This window comes from Henckelia pumila, chromosome 2 (assembly GCF_033568475.1).
Source record: "Henckelia pumila isolate YLH828 chromosome 2, ASM3356847v2, whole genome shotgun sequence".
Classification (NCBI taxonomy): Eukaryota; Viridiplantae; Streptophyta; class Magnoliopsida; order Lamiales; family Gesneriaceae; genus Henckelia; species Henckelia pumila.
Window position 1 is genome coordinate 163749361 of NC_133121.1, and position 13021 is coordinate 163762381.

The 13021-nt window shown below is 34.3% G+C and overlaps 2 protein-coding genes across 2 annotated transcripts; one reads left to right on the forward strand and one right to left on the reverse strand.

Moving 5' to 3' along the window:
* The first annotated feature begins 853 nt into the window (after positions 1–853).
* On the forward strand, positions 854–2429 carry LOC140884037 (riboflavin synthase-like). The gene is made up of 2 exons (XM_073290704.1): positions 854–1106; positions 1582–2429. Exons 1-2 carry the CDS (start codon positions 1026–1028, stop codon positions 2329–2331), a joined length of 831 nt encoding a protein of 276 aa, XP_073146805.1. The 5' UTR covers positions 854–1025; the 3' UTR covers positions 2332–2429.
* Positions 2430–3663: 1234 nt separating this feature from the next.
* LOC140881286 (uncharacterized) lies at positions 3664–7545 on the reverse strand. The gene is made up of 4 exons (XM_073286473.1): positions 6926–7545; positions 6475–6831; positions 4288–6267; positions 3664–4186 (listed from the first exon to the last, which is right to left on the reverse strand). Exons 1-4 carry the CDS (start codon positions 7488–7490, stop codon positions 3813–3815), a joined length of 3276 nt encoding a protein of 1091 aa, XP_073142574.1. The 5' UTR covers positions 7491–7545; the 3' UTR covers positions 3664–3812.
* Positions 7546–13021: the final 5476 nt, after the last annotated feature.

Consider the following 13021-nt stretch of genomic DNA (forward strand, 5'->3'; position numbering starts at 1 on the left):
TATTTGGAGTTCAGACTGTCAGAGGAGCTTCGATCAGCTGAAGGAAGCACTCACTACTGCACCGGTTTTAGCGATGACAGTACCACACGAGGAGTTAGTGGTGTACACCGACGCATCTAAGCTAGGTTTAGGCGCAATACTTATGCAGTGTGATAAGGTTATTGCTTATGCGTCGAGGCAGTTGAAGATTCATGAGCAGTAACCCCGTGACCGTTGTCTGAGTCTATGTCATGTTTTGAATATTTTTATCGTGTTATACATTTTTATTTATTTTCAGTGGTGGATAGTATTACTCATCTTATTTAAATATTTTCAGTGCATGCAAATTTTATTTATTTTGCTTATGTCAGTATTTTATTAAATGTTAGACTCAGATATTTAATTTATTAAAGGTTGCATTTTTATTTAAGTTATTTATTTTTAAATCTATTTATTCTGTGCATATATGTATGGGCATGTATGTACATATTTTTACTTAGTAAGTATAAAAAAAAAAAAAATTCGCATATTTATTTATATTTAGAGAGTTAGGGTCGTTTCAAAAAGAGTTTCGGAATTGCTAAATTATTAACTATTATTAAATATATACATCAATTTCATTGCAATGTAATTATTTTTCCTTGAGATTTTATATATTTAATAATTATTTAAATTAAATTTTTTAGTTTAATTATAGAAGTGTATTATTTTTTTTACGATAAAACTCGTATTTAATTGAGAGTGAATAAGATCATCAAATACAAGACCAAACCGAAAATTTTACCGTTGAGTGGGTAAAGAAAAAGGAAAAAAATAAATAAATAAATTGTTTGCAACCGCATTCGCCAATCTACTAACCGAGGTCTCACTCTCACTCACCAAAAATTTCCAGTTTCACACACGCACTGTGAGTCTCACTCACCAAACATCCTTAAATTCTGCACCCGTAACAAATCTTCGCCCAAAACGAAATATACCTCATTTTTGTTTCACTTTTGATTTTGCCCCTTTTATCGATCAATTTCAGTAGAGAAGCAAACCAAGTTATGATGAAATCAAACATTTACGCAGTTGCTTCTGTAACAGCCATCTCCACTTCTTCCTGCAAAATTCACTTTCCTCGTGAGGTACTTGCTTTTATTATTATTATTATTATTATTATTATTATTGTATTTTAAATTTTCAGGATGAGCTTATTTATTTTGAAATAAAAATTGGATTCTGTCCGGTACGTTGGAGGAATAAATTGGTTTTCGAAGTGTTTTTTGTGTGTTTATTCTCTGATGGGTTTCGTCGATCTTAGTTAATTTCTTGTTAATTGCCAAGTAGTTACGAGCTATGATGAGGTTTGGATTTAAACGGGCTTCATAACTTATGTTGATCCTTAGGATCGTTTCGGAAAAATATCGAAAGTAACTATAATTCAGAAACGCTGGGTGAACGCCCAGGTTTGAAATTTTATCTGATATATTGGGTTAATCTTCGGTAGAAAACAAATTGTTATGTAATGATATTGACAAATTGTTATATATATTATATAGCTGATTTTCTCTAAAAAGTTGCCATTTTCCGTGCTCTTATGTCTAGTTTTTTCCTCTGCAGCTGCAAACCAAGCTCTCCTTTCATTCTTCTCTGAGGCTTTCCCCTCCCCCACTTTCATCCATATTTATGAAACCCTTAAAACCCGAGCAGCCAAATGCTCGCACCAACCAGATTAAATGCCTTTTCACAGGAATAGTTGAAGAAATTGGAAAAGTTGAGCAACTGGGATTTGACCAAAACAACAGCTTTACAATGAAGATCCTGGCAAAAACCATTCTTGAGGATGTTCACTTGGGAGACAGCATCTCAGTCAATGGCACTTGCTTGACTGTTACAGAATTCAACACTGTGTCGTCTGAATTCTCCGTCGGATTGTCCCCGGAAACGTTAAGGAAAACTTCTTTGGGTGAATTGGAAAGCGGGTCTTTGGTAAATCTTGAGAGGGCTCTGAGTCCTAGTACTAGAATGGGGGGTCATTTTGTGCAGGGACACGTAGATGGTACTGGGGAAATCGTGGAAAAGGTAGCAGAAGGGGACTCTTTGTGGGTGAAAGTGAAGGTTACGAATGAGTTGTTGAAGTACATTGTGCCTAAGGGGTTCATTGCTGTTGATGGGACTAGCTTGACTGTGGTTGATGTGTTTGATGGCGAAGGTTGTTTCAATTTCATGCTTGTGGCATATACTCAACAGAAAGTTGTGATCCCTTTGAAAGAAGTTGGTCAGAAAGTGAATTTGGAGGTGGATATATTGGGGAAATATGTGGAGAGGTTGCTCAGTAGTGGGTTTGTTGATTCTATTAAATCTTCATAAATTGTAAGGTATATGAAATTTTGGCGATCCAATATGTTTCATTTATTGATGAGATTAATGATATACCCGTGAGTTTTAAGAATATCTGTTTCGATTTATCATGTTTGTTGGGTTATGACACATTGAAAATATTCTATTTATATTATTGAGCTTGGATTTAGATTCAAGAACATGTAGTGTTCACTTCAGAGTGAAGTTTCATTGGTGTGCTTCTTTTTTCTAAACAAAGGGTGTTCCAAAGTATGAGTTCTTGCAATGCAGAGGAACCACCATCTGGAACAAGGTTCTTGAATTGTACGTTGCATAGACGAAAGTCAAGCCGTGAGTTTTAATACAAAATACTTGATTTTTCTAACTCTGTTTCATCTAGAGTTTTATTTTTAAGTTAGTCTTCAAGAAGTTTGTAATTTTATATGATAACTCTAGGCCAAGCATTATGTCATACTCTTTATCTTTTCTAATAGCAACACTTGAGGAATCATTGTAATTTTAGAACACCCGAGTTAGGTAACATTGCTCTTTTTTGATTGTAAACTGCTGAAGTGATGATGGAGAAGAAGATACCGTTATATATGGTAACACCTGCTATATTCGAGGACAACGATGACAGTGATGATGAGGGATCTCAAGATTCAATATTGGAAACTCAAAGTGTTTTAGATGGTGGAGAGAGTCAAGTGATGATGAGGGATCTCAAGTTTCATTGTGGTATTCACGTCGTTATAAAATAAAATTAATTGTAAATTAATAATTTATAGATTTGAATTTACATATGACTTTCTAATAGCAACAGAAAATTCTTTTATTGTTCGATAGATTGATCATTTGTATATATATATATAATTATTTGAAATTTATACTTCGTTAAAAATACTATATTATTTATTGGTAATATTAGAGTTTATTTAATTAATTTTTTTATTTGTAATTAATGTATAATTATAATTGATATTTAGAATATATTTATATAGTTATGTATTTTTCAAATTCTAGGTGATTTATTTTTGTTGATTAGTATGTCTTTTAGATATTTAAAATTCAAAATATTATTCATTATATTATATAAATAGTATTTCTATCAACTGGTCTGACTAATTGGACTATTTTTTAAAACTAACTTGTTCGATCATCGATCCAATTATAAAAATATTGGTTCGAGTAAGTTCAACAAGTGCCTAAATCATTACTTTTGTTTTTTTATAGGTTGGAGTAAGTTTTTGATGAGAACAAGTGCCTAAATCCTTACTTTTGCTGGACGTAACTTGTGTAATATAATCGAACTGAAAAATTGATGAAATGGTGTATTATATACGTACATCTATCGAGTGCAACTTTCTAAAAAAAATTGTGTATCAAGATCTCTATTTTTGATCAAGTAATAAATTGTCCTGTCTCCAAAACGATTAAAATGTAATCTTGATATTTATAGATAACAAACTTGTATCGCAGATTGTTATTTCTCAACAAATTTAGATAATCCCTCATAGTGATCGAACCTTTTTCTGCATTGTACTTGTCTGAAATAAGGCTTTGATCTTTTTCAGTATCACCACTACTTCAATCATGTTGATTCTTCGCTCCGGCGAAATGGCCAGACATTTCATAGCCAAGTCGAATATAGACGAGACACACAGCTTCTTTGCAGAGGCACGTTGGTCGTCTCCGTCGAGTAAACCGGCGGCAGCAACTTCAGTTACCATGTTTTCTTGTAACGCTTTGCTCACCCAATCTTTTATGTTCATTTCTTCAGTAAACATGTCGTCCGTCGGCTTCTTGTTCGTAAATAACTCCAGTAATGTGATGCCATAGCTATAAACATCACAGCTTGTTGATATTTTCCCTTCTGATGCATACTCTACTCCCAAGAATTTGAAGCAAAATACTCATTAGTTGACACGCAGTTCAAAATTGTTGAATGGAAAAGAAACCAAAAAAGAAAAAAGTGATCAAGATTACCTGGAGCCATGTAACCGATGGTTGCCAATGTGATAGTCTGATCAAAAGCTGGATCCCCTTCTCCAAAGAGTTTGGAGATCCCGAAATCGCCAACATGTGCTGTCATATCTCCATCAATCAGGATGTTATTAGGCTTTAAATCGCAATGAATTATCGGCGAAGGACTCCCATGATGAAGATATTCGAGAGCTAGCGCAGTGTCAATCGCTATGTTCAATCTCTGTAGCAAATCTAGAGACTTGTTAGAGGAATATAGCCACTTCTCCAGACTCCCATTTGGCATGTACTCCAAAACTATTGCTTTGAAATTTGCGTTGCTGCAGCAACTAATGACTCGAACTAAGTTCTTATGACGAATGGTGCTCATTACTTCACACTCAACTTCAAAGCTTTTGATAGCTCCCTCAAATTGCATGTTGAAAACCTTTACCGCGATACTTAAGCCATCGGAGAGGGTTCCTTTATATACGGAACCAAAGCTCCCTCGTCCAATGACATTGGCTACACTCAAGTCATTTGTTGCTCGTAGAAGTTCTTGGTAAGAAATCCTCCTCAAAGAAACAAGCGGTGAGATCTCAACTTGATCTTGTTTTTTGCTAGCAATACGCCTTTTTAGTAACCAGATCAAAAACACCACAGCCAAGATAGTTGATATAGTGGGAGCTAAGATGTATGTGATGAAGGAAACATGTTTTGAGCTTGACTTATCAACCCGTATGGCGTGACAAGGTGGGACTTCCAGTCGAACATCACCACAAAGTGCGTAGTTCATTGTAAAAGATTGAGCTGTAAAGTTTGAGAAAGGTCCTCCAACTGGGATTTCTCCTTCTAATTTATTGTAGGAAAGATTGAGATAAGTCAGAAACACAAGGGATTCTAATGACTTTGGAATAGCACCAGATATATTATTATGCGAAAGATCCAAAGATTCCATGCCTCGCAAGTTTCCCGTAGATGAAGGAATACTTCCTTGAAGATTGTTGTGTGCAAAAGATAAGTTCTCCAAAGACTGCAAATTACCAATATAGCTTGGGATAGCACCCGAAAACTGATTCCAAGACAAGTCAAGATTCCGTAGTGACCTCAAATTTGGAATCCCCGATGATATGTTTCCTCTTAAGAAGTTAGTGGACAAGTTTAGTTCCAAAAGATTATCTATATACGCCAGGTTGGGTACCACAGAAGTCAATCTATTAGAGTCTAAGAATACTCTGCTGAGGAATTTCAAATCCCCAAAGCATGCAGGAATTGTGCCATTGATCATGTTGTCGCTCAAGTACAAATCTCTCAATCTGCTCAGTTGGCAAAGTTCTATAGGTATGTATCCTTGCAGTCTGTTGTGTTCGAGGTATATCTGTTCGATTTGTGCTAGTTCCCCTAACGTTTTCGGGATTAAACCTGTTAATTCATTGTTATCTAAGGCTAAAGATGTGAGGCCTGTCAAGTTTCCAATTGTAGGAGGAATGGGTCCCTTAATTTGGCATCCAAATGCACTTAAAATCGATAAGGATGCAGATAAATTCCCAAGTGAACTTGGTAAGATACTTTTGAATTGGTTGAGGGATATCTCAATCAGCTTCAAATTGGCAGAATTGGTAAGGGAAGAGATGAATTCCATTTCTCCTGTGAGATTATTACCTCCTATGAAAAGCGCTTGAAGAAGTCTTAAATTGCCAAGATTCGGTACTCTACCGGTAAATGAGTTGGAGATGATGGCCATGACTGTAAGCTTAGAAGAGTTGTTGAGAGTATTTGGGATGGTTCCAGTGAGGTTGTTGTTGCCTAGATTGAGGAATTCTAAATCCGGAAGTGAAGTCCCCATGTTTCTTGGAAGTTGTCCTTTGAAGTAGTTGCCTGAAAGTTCTAGTTTTGTTAGTGTCGAGATGTTGAAAATGGAAGCCGGAATGGATCCTGTAAAGCCATTTTCAGGCAAGTAAAGCCCCTCAAGTTTAAGATTACCGAGCTCCGAGGGTATCTCACCTGTAATAAACGAAGCAAAGTCACCAAAAAGATTAGTTGTCAAACCAAATTGAGATTGTTTACGTGTTTTCATAGTACATAGCCCCAATTTATCAATCTTAATTCTTTTAAACAGGGTGCATGCCATGAAAGCACCATATTTTATAACAATGAAATCAATAATCTACATAACAATTAATATCAAGAAACAAGAAGCACAAATGAAACCTTTCATTTTGTTATTTCCTAAACCCAAGATCTTGAGCCGTGTCAGGTTCCCGACTTGCTTGGGTATTGTGCCTGTGAATTCATTTCCCGAAATAATTATACTTGAAACCTTTTTGCAATTAAGTAAGTTGGGAAAGATTGGTCCTCTTAGGTGATTGGATTGAAGATTCAGCTTCTCTAGATTTGGGAGGTGAATGTCCAGTGGGAGGCTTCCGGACAAGTTGTTGGAAGAAATTTGGAGCAATATCAGAGAAGATAAGTTGAAGATAGCAGATGGAATTTCCCCTGATATCGAGTTATTACTCGCACTGAGTATCTCTATCCGGGAGAGATTGCCTATCTCCACTGGAATACCTCCTACAAGGCAGCCAAAATACAAGTTTAATTTATTTAGGATTTGGTATTCATTAGATAGCTAGACAAGTTTAATATATGTATATGTTTCACGCACCTTCAAGATTGTTGTTGCCTAGGTATAATTCCTTAAGCATTGTCAACTCCCCGATCTCTTTCGGTATGCTTCCATTGAATTCGTTAGTCGACAAGGACAATATCTCGAGGGATTTACACTTGTATATGTTTGAAGGAATCATTCCTGAGAGACTGTTCGATGATAATGCGAGTACGTTCAGTTCAGACAAATTTTCGCACAAGTTGTTCGGTATCGTGCCAGAAAAACTATTGTTCCTGAGGTCCAAGAATCTCAGAAACGTTAAGTTTCCAAGATGTGGGGCAATGGTGCCTTCAAGATTAAAACTTTTGAGGTTCAGTGCTGTGATCCTTTGGTTGGCATCACATGAAACACCAATCCAGAAGCAAAATGAAGCTTTGTTGCTGGTAGACCAATTTCTTGTCAGTCTATCAAAAGGGTCTAAAGTGATTCTTGATTTGAATGCAAGAAGTGATTCTTCATCGACAGTTAAGTTGGGATTTATATTTGCAAAGGTTGTAGATTGAGAACAGATAATGAGTATTGTTAGAACTGGAAAAGCAATAAGAAAAGAGAGTTTCTCCATGTGAAATATGAAAAATGGTTCATTTGGATATAATGTGAAATTGTGTTTATATCTTCTTCTTATAATGTTTCACCAAAATCTGTGTTGATCGAAGTTGAAATTTGATAATTGATATGGCTTTTGTCAAAGTTGACGGTAGGTATGAACTTTCCACCATCTCTGGTCCACCACCTTATCACAATTTCCCAAAGTGTCATACTTTTTGTGGTTTCAAATTTCAGTAACACCTCGTTTGATTTGTGATATGATGAAACGACGGAAGATGTAATATACGTAGATGAAAAAACGGTAATTTTTGGTTTTAAAGGCGGATTCTTTACGCCATGTTCGGAGGGGCCGCGTTTGCATACAAAATGTCGAAAATAATTATTGTAAATTTGTTTAAGTTTCAATAACAAGAATATAATATTTTACAAAAATAAATATAATACCTAAAATTAATTAATATTAATAATATATTACCAAAAGAGAAAAGCCAAAAATATCTTAAAAGATATACTCGATTAAGTAACAAATTATGTTGTTGTACCTATATAAGATGTTGTTGCCTCTTAATATTATATTGGTAGATGAGATCCTAGCATATGGGTAATACCCAAACTATGCATCCAATGATTCTTATTTTTACACATACGCGTAATTAATTATATACTGTTGACGTGGCAAATCATGAGACATTGGATCTATCATTGAGGAATACCCATATGCTAGGTTGAAATCTATCATATTTTACAATTGGTTTTTTCCATCTACAGCCAGTAAATATATGTTAAGAGAGGGCCACAATCGCAATTTACAAAAATATTTCATTTCTAAATATTAGTAAAATAAATAAAAAAAACGTAACATGTAATAATCATTTAATAAATTAAGCTTTTACTGTATTTTGTAATTTTATTTATTTTGTAGACACTAGTGGATATGGATTTTTGATAACAAAAATAAAAAATGAGATTATCATCAATCTTGGTTCAGAAACAATGAGATTTACCAATCTTGATTTAGAAATAATGGGATTATCAACTACCAAAAGCCTCAAAATCTCAAACCTTAAAATCACTTTAAATACATGAAAAATCGAGCAAAATATTTGAAGCCGAGTAAAATAAAAAATGTAAAAATCTATTGCATTTTATTGTTTTAAATAAAAGATCCTAACTTTTCAAATAATAAAAATAAAAACACAAAAATTGTAAGAGTGTTTTAAATAAAATGTGCTAACAAAAAAATTAAAAAAAAAATGTAAGAGAGTTTTAAAGAAAAGGTGAGCAAAAAATTTAAAAGATGACATGATGAAGAATAGAACCTGATTCAATCAATCAAATGTTTGGAAGGAAAAACCAGACAACCACTAGGCCAAATGAAAATGTATGACATTAAGGGGGCCGACTATTATATATAAAAAAACAAAAAATATATACTCTATAGTAATAATGTTTTCAAAAAATTTCGGGGGGCCCCGGGTCCTACACTAAATCCGCATTTGGTCCTATATGTTTGTCACTTTGCGATTTCGATCTTTTATGTTTTCATATTTCAGTTATAATTTATCACTATTAAAAACTTTACCTATGATGAATAAAAAATTATTCATGAAAGGAGTTAAGTTGTTGGATGCTAAAGGGGGGAAAATCTATGCGGATTCTTCTCTTTATTCTTACTAGCGGTAAGATCAGTGGTATTATTTGGATTCAATCATGTTTAGTTTAGTTTTTTGGGTTTTGCATCATAGGATTAATTTGTTTGTTCAATGATAAATTTTGTGCTTTTTCCATCTTTCAGATACTTTTGGCCAGTGATATTTTACATTGACCTTTGTTTCAGATTCTGGGACTATTGTTCGTACCGAGTTTATTATTTTATCACAGAGTGTGACAATTTGCTTAATCCGAGGGTTTTTGATGTAGGTATAAAATTTGTCTATTTTTTGCAGAGGTACATGTAACAACACGAGGTTGAGCTTTCTGCTCCTAAGATGATAATTTTTTGACTTATTTTTTTTTTTTTTTTTTTTTTTTTTTTTTTTTTTTCATTTTTCGTGTACCAACATGTTATGTGTCATTGTGTTAGTTTTCCTACTAATGGTTTCCATTGTTTGATCGAATTATAATACATGAGGTTGGATATTGGTGAATGCTGGGGTGAAGTACGAGCTTCACAATAATACACGAGAGGACAATGATTGGATGTGTTCTACTAATTTTGCTCTTTTATTCTGTTTTGGAGTAACTTTCAAGATTAAATTTTATTCTCTTGAAAATATTTTCCTATATTTCAAAAAATAAAACTTAAAATTTAACATACATGTTTAGTTTGTTATTTCTCGGTTGGATTGTGAGATTATTATGTAATATTGTTACTTTGATAATTAATTTGCAATTCATTTGGTAATGATAGAAATTTTACATTTTACTGGGAATACGCATTTTAAATTGCATTAGCTATGTTTCTTTGTTTTATTATTGTCATAATTTATGTTGATTACATTTTGTTGGTTTGATTTTATTTCATTTGTGGTTGTCTTTGTTGATAATAAATAAATGATATTGCTCACAGGGGCATACGCGAGTTGGTAAGGCCTGAGGTGACGTGGAAAGAAATTTCTCAACGTAGCGGGTTCGATCCTCGTGTGGAGCATATTTCCTGCTGAAATATTGTGGGGTATGCTGTGGGAGTTGGCCATGTTGCTCCCTCCCTCAGGTCTCTGCCGCTCGTGCACATCCCTCGATTTAACCCCTGCATGAGCCAATGAGCCTATGACTCATGTAGGATGAGGTCTCCTTCGGGGTCAACCATTTTTGAAAAATAAATAAATGATATTTATCTCAAATATTATGTTTTTTTTAAAAAGAATATATTGTGTTTTTTTTATTATATGATATGTACTATATTCTTAATACAAGCACCTGATCTTACATTCAATTGGTAAGCTAGTGTTTGCAACCTCTAAAAATAAGTGATTATTGAGATTTTAATATTATTTTTATATTTAACAATGATTCATAATTACACAAATGTTATTAAATTTAATCAATTTTTCAAATTTAAACATACTAATCATATAGGTTATCAATATACTCATGTATATTACATTGTATATAACCAATTCGTATGCTATGTTATTACGTTACACACGCAACGCGTGTGCATCGACTGCTAGTACTATATTATTTATTGGTTTTTTTTAAAGGAAAGAGATGTTATAATATTATTGAATCAAATCCTTAATTACAAGATCTATCATCCAAAACGGAAATTGCCCACGAGACCAAACAAAAGGAATCTGGGATTTAAAAGCAAAAGCAGCTAGAGAAATTGCTACTGAATTCGCCTTATTATTCACAAGACGAAGAGAAACAACACCCTTTTGAGATAAAAGATTGTTGATAGCCAAAGCCAAAGATACAGAATAAGTAAGATCCTCTTCTTGAGAAGTGACTGCTTGCACTGCAATTAGAAAATCTGAAAAAATGAGATGAGGATTGATATTGTTAACCAAAGCCGTATGAAGACCTTCAGCAATAGCAAATAGATCAGCAAGAAGCATATTGTGATGGTGATTGATTTGACTCCCAAATGCAAGAAGTGGTTGACCATCAGAATTCCTCACGATTCCTCCAATAGCATAATAATTGAAGTTTCCATCGAAACAAGCATGAACATCCAGTCTGAGTTGAGGAAATTGAGGACATTGCCAAATTGATTCCTTTAAAATTCTGCAGCTCTTGTTTACAACAAATGAAATGCTTCTGAAATCTTTGAAGCAACCCAACATAGCAGCACACCAATGCATAATCGAGAAATTATTTGGTTCTATCTTTTTATGAATAAAATCCAAACGAGCCTTCCAAACAACCCAAGCACACAGGATAAGATATTCAACAGAATGTTTACTCAAACATGATTTCATCCATAAAAAAATATCAATAATATCCAAATTGTGAACCTGTTTAATATTATTCCAGAAGTTTTTTTGCTTCCATAATTCTTTAAAATGTTGACAACCAAAAAGTGCATGATTTGTGGTGTCGAGGTGAAGCTTGCATAAGGGACATAGAAGTGAAGCAGGAACACGATGAGCAACCAGATTAGCCCCCACTGGAATCAAGTTATTTACAGCTCTCCACCAAAAGATACGAACTTTAGGAGGGAGTGACAAAGCCCAAAGAAAGGACCACCAACTTTTGGATTTGGAAGAAGAGTTTGAAGAAGAGACATCATAAGCACCAATTTCCAGATTGTAACCTTCCTAGACTAAGTATTTTCCTTTCGAGTTCAGCTTCCAAAATTGCGAGTCTTCAGATTGGTATACAGATAGAGGTATACTGAGAATAGCCTGAGATATGTGAGGGAGGAAAATATTTTGAACCTGCTCAACCTTCCAATGATTGTCTTTGATCAAATGATGAACAAAAGTAACTTGATCAAGAGTAGGATGTTGATTTAGATGTTCAAAAGTGTTTGGAATCTGTTGGAACACGGTCGTTCTCCGGATCGAAAAATAAAGTAATACCCGGTGCAGCGGAAGTTTTAAAATTTTATATGGAACGATTTCATATGGGTATCAAATTCCTACGATTAAAATTGATAATATAAAATTTAAAATATATAAATTTTACCTTAAAATCTCGAAGCGAGATTATGGACACCAACAGATTAATCTGCTCTTGTTGTATATCCCAGGAACCGATGAACGAACAATTCTTCAATCAGGTCCACGAACAGAAGTTTAATACCTCTGATAGACTGCACTAGAAAGTCTATCAGAAGTTTCTACGAAGAGATAGAACAGATATGATCTGTTAAATCAGTCTGCAAATTCAAAAATTCACAGACTGAATTTTTGAACACAGTAGGGGAAGGGGGGTGGCCGAATTCTCTAGAGAGAGAGCTCTAGGGTTTTCAAAAATTATGACCTATGTTCTCTAATTTCTGTACTGCAATAACTTATTTATAATGTGGGCTGCTAACAGTTTAGGGCCCATTAGTCATAAGTTCAAGCCTGACAAGCAAAGCCCGCATGTTCAGAAATTAATATAAAATTCATCGTGACTCAGATTGATAAACCAATTTCACCAATGTGCACAGAAACCATTTCTGCATCTTTTAAAGTCAAGATAAATTTTCTGAATCCGAATTCAGTGGTTTCCAAAAATGTTTATCACTATGTCATTTTAGAAAATCTTAATCCCTCTACTTTTAAATAAGAAGTCCCACTTATTTATTCACTAAATTTAACTCTTTAAATTTAATTATCTCAACGGGGATTAGAAATCCATTACTTGTGTGACCCTCAATGGTTCAGGGATACAGCTAGTCGTGGGCTCACAACTCCTTGTGACTCAGAACAACAATTTCCGACTTGCCCATCGAATCATGGTAAGAGCGCCTAGCAACATCGCCCTATGATTCCCTAGGTATCACTGATAGTGCCTGCAAGAACCAATAGATTTTAGTTAGCGTACAGTACGGTCCCTTTATCCATATATCCCGATCGAATCAACAACCATTGGTAAATCGAGAGTCGTTCG